Below are 8,161 nucleotides of genomic sequence, written 5' to 3'. Positions count from 1 at the left end.
GCGCCACCACCCGGACCCCGCCGGAGCCGCCGGACCTTGCCGGAGCTCCGCCGAGGTAGTCGCCTCGCCGCCGGTTTTTGAGAGAAAACCGATCCGATTTTTTGAGAAAACCCTAGGTTCATTTTTTTAGAATAGATCAGTTTTATTTTTTTCCTGGTTTAGTTTATTTAGCAAACGTTCGTCCATACTTTCGTTTTAACGAACGGTGTTCATTCGTTAGGCGCAGACAGCGAACATTCGTTCGTTAGCCTGTTCGTCAGTTTCCTTATTCTCGGATTTTCCGCGATTATTTTCGATCGTGATTTCTGCTCCGATTTTCGTTTTAGTTTATCTTTTCGCTCCGTTATCGGAATCAGGCGATTCAAGCGCCTAGATCTTCGTCTCGAAACCCTCTTTCCGTTTAATCAACTTGAACAAGATTTTGGTTCTGTAAAATTTGACTTTAGTACAGATTAGTAAATGGATCTTGTTTCTTTTGCAGTTTGGGTTTCGTTGCTCTGTTTGCTTTGATTCTTTTTGCAAACCGGAGTTCTTAAGTTGAACTTTCTGGTTAGGTCTTTTCATTTGAGTTTTACCCGTGGTTATTTGCTTGATTGCTTATGTATGCTATTGTTTGTTTGCGATAGAACACCCGGAGTGTGAAGCGTGCTACTACGAGTCTCTAGGTTTTGCGGATCATCAGCAAGGCATGTAACACTTTGATCATACCCTTTATCACCCAGTTTTTATGCATTAGTTTCAACCCTCAAACATTGCATGGTTAGGATTTGATAACATGTGGGATTGGGAAATAGTTGATGAGGTAGAACCTATTGCCCTGTTATTATCAAACCCTTGGGAGTTACTTCTACGTATTGCTTATAGTGATATGCTATGCTCGTAGACGTGGATTGGGTTTGAGTGAAACCATGGCAGATGCGAGATTGTTAATTAATGGTTCAACTTAAGGTGGCAACTTAAATACACATCTAGGTGGATTGCTTGTCGGGCACCTGGAGAATCCAGTGTTGTCCTAGGATATCCCAGAGTACCCGTGTGATAATCCTACGGCCCGCCACCCCGGCTCAAAGGGAGCTGAGATTTTTCATGCTAGAAACTTCCGTGTGCAGCCACAAGCTATTATGTGCTCTAGCATAGTTGAGTAAGTTGTGTGAAGCTCTTGAAGAGATAGACTAGCAGGTAGTGGGTTGTAGGTGGTATAGTCTATCCAGAGTAGAGAGTTAATGTTTCTGAAAGACTGTGTCTCGGTCATCCGTTTCTCAAACATCATGTAGTGCAAGAAATCCAACGGAGGAGATCGAGTCTTGTGGGGAAAAGTGCGCAAACCTCTGCAGAGTGTATAAACTAATCATGGTTAGCCGGGTCCCCGGTTATGGACAAATCTTGAGTATCTAGTACTTGGATTATCATATGTATCTCATGACTCTAAAATTAATATTGTTGGGTTGATAATTACTTTTAATTGGGATTGAGTTGGTGGAACCTTCTCAATGATGTTTCAACTAACACTTTCCTGGGTCATGCCCGGCCTCGGAAGATCAACACGTTGCAGCCCTACCTAGGCACAACAGAGAGGTCAGCACGCCGGTCTAAATCCTATGGTGCAGGGGTCTGGGCCCATCACCCATTGCACACATGCACGTTGCGTACGCGGCCGGCGAGCAGACCTAGCCTCCCTTATACAAGAGCAGGCATTCCAGTCCAACCCGGCGCACGCCGCTCAGTCGCTGGCGTCACGAAGGCTTCGGCTGATACCACGACGTCGAGTGCCCATAATTGTTCCCGTGTAGTTGTTTAGTGCATATAGGCCAGTGGCCAGACTCAGATCAAATACCAAGATCTCGTTAAGTGTGTTATTTTGAAGTAACCGCGAACGCCGACTAGGGCCAGGCCCACCTCTCTCCTAGGTGGTCTCAACCTGCCCTGTCGCTCCGCCACAAAGATCCACCCAGAGGGCCGTCGGGACAAAGGTCCTTTCAGCCCCCAATCCATGAATCACTCGCGGGTACTCTACGAGCCGACCCGTCTTTAGTCATCACATGTATCATGTATAAGATATATCATATATACACGTGATCACCTCCCTAGTGATCACGGTCCGATAGTATAGCATGACAGACGGAAAAGAATGTAGGGTCACTGATGATAAACTAGCATCCAATACTAAGCATTTAGGATTGCAGGTAAGGTATCAATAAGTGTAGCAACAATGATAGGCTATGCATCAGGATAGGATTAACGGAAAGAAGTAACATGCTACACTACTCTAATGCAAGCGGTAGAGAGAAGAATAGGCAATATCTGGTGATCAAGGGGGGCTTGCCAGGTTTCTTTGGCAAGAAGGATGGGTCATTTTCGATGTAGTCGAACACACGGGCATCGGCAGCGGTCTCGGAGTCTACCAGAAATAAGTAATGGAAGGGGAACACAATAAATAATAGAGCAATCAAATGTAACACAAAGCAAGACGCGGCAAAACGTTGTGCTAGGGGTGACCTAACGTATGGCTATACGATATAGGTGAAGGGGGAATTTAACCGAGAATGTTTTCCCGGTTCCGGACCTATGTCAGACAGATGACCGGAGGGGGGAATTTCCATGTTCAGATAGTTAGAGGCAACTGATAGGTAAACTGACCGCGTGCTCGGATTTGTCTCGTCGTTCTGAGCAACTTTCATGTATAAAACTTTTTTATCTGAGTTACATATTATTTTCTATGTTTTTTCAAAGTTTTAACAATGTTCCAAAATTATTATTAATTCAAAATAAAAGGGGAAATTGCTATGTGCATCCAGCAGGTGGGTCCAGGGGTCCCTGTTGACTCAGTCAATAGTGTAGTCAACAGTCAACTGTTGACTGGTCAAAGCTGTAGATGGGACCCAGGTGTCATTCAAACATATCTTGCATTTTCTTTTTACGTGGATATTTAGAGGGGGGCACCTGTCATTTGCACTATACCTAACCACTGATTAGAATAACTAGCAGCAGTACTAATTAGCTAACGGAGAGCTGGCCGGCCACCACACGCAGAACACACACACACGCACACACAATGCTAGGGTTAAGAGAAGATAGCTGTTTGTGATTTTTGTAGGATTTAGACCATGCATCAAATGAATTTGGTCCAGTGGAGTAATATGAAATTTGTCAATTGTTCATTCTACTCATATTTATTTTTGGCCTATTAGTAGTTGTTTAACCGCTGATTAGAGGCTGCCTAGAGGGTTAGTCAATGTAGATATTGAAAAGCTAACTAGTACTTCCTCCATTCTAAATTACTCGTCATAGAAATGGATGTATCTAAAACTAAAATACATATAAATACATTTATATCCGCGACAAATAATTCGGAACGGAGGGAGTAGTACAGTAAGCAGCAGCAGGGCAAGAGCTTCGGCACAAACAATGCCGACAGGCCTAGGAGCGCGCGCGGGATGGCAAGCAGGGCCGGGCACGGCCAGGAGTGATGGGCGTGGCGTCGGGCGAGCAGCAGGAGACGGAGGCGGGCGCAGCCAGGCGGCAATAGCAGCAGTAAACCAACACTAGCAGCAGCAGCACGCAGCAGCAGAGCAAAGGAGCAAAGGCGCAGCACAACGGCAGTGCAAGAGCGGAGGCAGCAGCAAGCAGCGCAGCCACATCGGTTGGAGAGCAGCCGCGGCGAGGACGCGTGCGGGCGCGCGCGCACAGCAGCGGCAGCAACAGCGCAGGAGCAGCAGCAGTACACAGGTACATACGTACGCGTATGCGCGAGCTCGGACGAGCTCGGGGACGAAGGCTACCGCAACGAATCGAGGGGGCAAGCAGGGGCGAAAAGAGGAGGAGCTCACATAGAGCTCGAGGGCACGGTCGACGAAGGCCGGGGTGGACCGAAGCCGTGGCAAACGACGTTGGACGCTGGCGATTTACCGATGAAGGTGTGCCCGATGCCGAGCGTACTGGGCGTCCTAGCTCGAGCCCTTCGGCGAGGGCGAAGGAGATGGCGATGGCGGAGCTCCTCGACGTCTTCTCGGGTGCTGAGGTGGACGGTGACCGCGGTGACGACGACGACCATGATGACCACGACCCGTGCGAGCTCTAAATCTGAACAGAGTGGCACGAGGGGGGTGAACTGGACGGCTAGGGTTTGTCCACTCGGTCGAGGAGGTCCTTATGCATCTCTAGGGGGCTCCGGATGGTCGGCACGGCGACATCCGTGGCGTGGACGGCCGTGTGCGCGGCCACACCAGGACGCTGCCTCCTCCTATACAGTAGGAAGAACGAGAAGGCCGTCGTGGGCTTGGGCCGAATGCACTATAGCTACATAGAGCCCATTCACACAGTAGCTTATTAGGCCTTTTCCCGCTTATATTTACCGTTTTATATTTTGCTCACTGTTTTGTATTTTGTTTTCGATCCAAATAAATTTTGTTGCATAGGAAACTTGTCTTATAAATACTTTGCAATATCGTGGAACTATCCACGGAGTCTTAGATAATTTTTGAAAGGCTTTATTTTCAGTTTGAATTTAAAGGAGCCACTAAGTGTTGTTTGCTCAAATCAAAAATAGATAAGGGCAATTTGAAGTTTCAAATGATGCTGGTCCCAACAGGAATATTGATCAGGGGAATTTATACTAATATTCGAACATTTTAGTTTTTTCCGCTTGAAGAAATAATAATTTCACTTGAAATTTTAATTTGAATTTGACTTCGATTTGGACAAGTGGCAAGCTACATAGTAATCACGGTGACATGGCCACCATTAGGGGAAGATTTCTTTAGCATGATTCTCGTGGTGTTACATGCATAACCACGAGAGGGGAGAGTGTGTCCACGTATCCTCGTAGACCGAAAGCGGAAGCGTTAGCACAACGCGGTTGATGTAGTCGTACATCTTCACAATCCGATCGATCCAAGTACCGAACGCACGGCACCTCCGAGTTCAGCACACGTTCAGCTCGATGACGTCCCACGAACTCCGATCCAGTAGAGCTTCGAGGGATAGTTTCGTTAGCACGACAGCGTGGTGACGGTGATGATAATGCTACCGACGCAGGGCTTCGCTTAAGCACTGCTACGATATGATCGAGGTGAATTATGGTGGAGGGGGGCACCGCACACGGCTAGGAGATCAATGATCAATTGTTGTGTCTTTGGGGTGCCCCCTACCCCCGTATATAAAGGAGGGGAGGAGGAGATGGCCGGCCAAGGGGAGAGGCGCGCCCAAGGGGGGGCAATCCTACTCCAAGTAGGTTTACCCCCTCTTTCCTAGTCCTACTAGGACAGGGGAAGGAAGGGAGAGGAGGAGAAGGAAAGAGGGGGCCGGGCCCCCTTGCCCTTAACCAATTCGGTTTGGGCCTTGGGGGCGGGCGCCAGACACTCCCCTTGCTGCCCTCTATTTCCGCTAAGGCCCGTGTAGGCCCATTAAGCCCCCGGGAGTGTTCCGGTAACCCCCGGTACTCTGGTATATCTCTCAAACCTTCCGAAACCTTTTCGATGTCCGAACATAGTCGTCCAATATATCGATCTTTACGTCTCGACCATTTCGAGACTCCTCATCATGTCCGTGATCATATCCAGAACTCCGAACTACCTTCGGTACATCAAAACACAAAAACTCATAATACCGATCGTCACCGAACTTTAAGCGTGAAGACCCTACGAGTTCGAGAACTATGTAGACATGAACGAGACACGTCTCCGGTCAATAACCAATAGCGGAACCTGGATGCTCATATTGGCTCCCACATATTCTACGAAGATCTTTACCGGTCAAACCGCATAACAACATATATTGTTCCCTTTGTCATCGGTATGTTACTTGCCCGAGATTCGATCGTCGGTATCTCAATATACCTAGTTCAATCTCGTTACCGGCAAGTCTCTTTACTCGTTCCGTAATACATCATCCCGCAACTAACTCATTAGTTACAATGCTTGCAAGGCTTATAGTGATGTGCATTACCGAGTGGTCCTAGAGATACCTCTCCGACAATCAGAGTGACAAATCCTAATCTCGAAATACGCCAACTCAACAAGTACCATCGGAGACACCTGTAGAGCACCTTTATAATCACTGAGTTATGTTGTGACGTTTGGTAGCACACAAAGTGTTCCTCTGGTAAACGGAAGTTGCATAATCTCATAGTCATAGGAACATGTATAAGTCATGAAGAAAGCAGTAGCAACAAACTAAACGATCATTGTGCTAAGATAACGGAATGGGTCAAGTCAATCACATCATTCTACTAATGAGGTGATCCCGTTAATCAAATGAAAACTCATGTCTATGGCTTGGAAACTCAACCATCTTTGACCAACGAGCTAGTTAAGTAGTGGCATACTAGTGACACAATGTTTGTCTATGTATTCACACGTGTATTATGTTTCCGGTTAATACAATTCTAGCATGAATAATAAACATTTATCATGATACAAGGAAATAGCTAATTACTTTATTATTGCCTCAAGGGCATATTTCCTTCAGTCTCCCACTTGCACTAGAGTCAATAATCTAGTTCACATCTTTATGTGATTAGTTCACATCTCCATGTGACTAATACCCAAAGGGTTTACTAGAGTCAATAATCTAGTTCACATCGCTATGTGATTAACACCCAAAGAGTGATCATGTTTTTCTTGTGAGAGGAGTTTAGTCTACGGGTCTGCAACATTCAGATCTGTATGTATTTCGCAAATTTCTATGTCAACAATCCTATGCACGGAGCTACTCTAGCTAATTGCTCCCACTTTCAAAATGTATCCAGATTGAGACTTAGAGTCATCTGGATCAGTGTCAAAATTTGCATCGACGTAACCATTTACGACGAACCTTTTGTCACCTCCATAATAGAGAAACAAATCCTTATTCCACTAAGGATAATTTTGACTGCTGTCCAGTGATCTACGCCTAGATCACTATTGTACTCCCTTGCTAAACTCAGTGTAGGGTATACAATAGATCTGGTACACAGCATGGCATGCTTTATAGAAACTATGGTTGAGGCATAGGGAATGACTTTCATTCTCTTTCTATCTTCTGCCGTGGTCAGGCTTTGAGTCTTACTCAATTTCACACCTTGTAACACAGGTAAGAACTCTTTCTTTGATTGTTCCATTTTGAACTACTTCAAAATCTTGTCAAGTTATGTACTCATTGAAAAAACTTATTAAGTGTCTTGATCTATCTCTATAGATCTTGATGCTCAATGTGTAAGCAGCTTCATCGAGGTCTTTCTTTGAAAAACTCTTTTCAAACACTCCTTTATGCTTTCCAGAAAATTCTACATTATTTCCGATCAACAATATGTCATTCACATATACTTATCAGAAATGCAGTAGTGCTCCCACTCACTTTCTTGTAAATACAGGTTTCACCGCAAGTCTGTATAAAACCATATGCTTTGATCACTTTATCAAAGCATATATTCCAACTCTGAGATGCTTGCACCAGTCCATAGAAGGATCGCTGGAGCTTGCTCACTTTGTTAGCACCTTTAGCATCGACAAAACCTTCTGGTTGCATCATATACAACTCTTCTTTTAAGAAATCCATTAAGGAATACAGTTTTGACATCCATTTGCCAGATTTCATAAAATGCGGCAACTGCTAACATGATTCAGACAGACTTTTAAGTATCGATACGAGTGAGAATTCTCATCATAGTCAACACCTTGAACTTGTTGAAAACATTTTGTGACAATTTGAGCTTTGTTGATATAACACTACTATCAGCGTCCGTCTTCCTCTTGAAGATCCATTTATTCTTAATGACTCACCAATCATCGGGCAAGTTAACCAAAGTCCATACTTTGTTCTCATACATGGATCCCATCTCAGATTTCATGGCTTCAAGCCATTTCATGGAATCTGGGCTCATCATCGCGTCCTCATAGTTCGTAGGTTCGTCATGGTCAAGTAACATGGACATCTAGAACAGGATTACCGTACCACTCTAGTGCGGATCTCACTCTGGTTGACCTACTAGGTTCGGTAGTAACTTGATCTGAAGTTACATGATCATCATCATTAGTTTCCTCACTAATTGGTGTAGAAGTCACATGAATAGATTTTTGTGATGAACTACTTTCCAATAAGGGAGCAGGTACAGTTACCTCATCAAGTTCTACTTTCCTCCCACTCACTTCTTTCGAGAGAAACTCCTTCTCTAGAAAGGATCCAT

General features: G+C 45.2%; 1 protein-coding gene across 1 annotated transcript in view; it reads left to right on the top strand.

Annotated features, from left to right (window-relative positions):
- Positions 1-3,982: 3,982 nt before the first annotated feature.
- Positions 3,983-8,161, top strand: part of LOC119356068 — a 71,063-nt gene continuing 66,884 nt past the window's right edge. Inside the window, exon 1 of the mRNA XM_037622970.1 lies at positions 3,983-4,065. Within this exon, the coding sequence (XP_037478867.1) occupies positions 3,983-4,065 (83 nt within the window). The remainder of the gene's footprint in view (positions 4,066-8,161) is intronic.

This window comes from Triticum dicoccoides, chromosome 1A (genome assembly GCF_002162155.2).
Source record: "Triticum dicoccoides isolate Atlit2015 ecotype Zavitan chromosome 1A, WEW_v2.0, whole genome shotgun sequence".
Classification (NCBI taxonomy): Eukaryota; Viridiplantae; Streptophyta; class Magnoliopsida; order Poales; family Poaceae; genus Triticum; species Triticum dicoccoides.
Note: the sequence above shows the minus strand (reverse complement) of the source record. Positions and strands in the feature narration are given on the sequence as shown.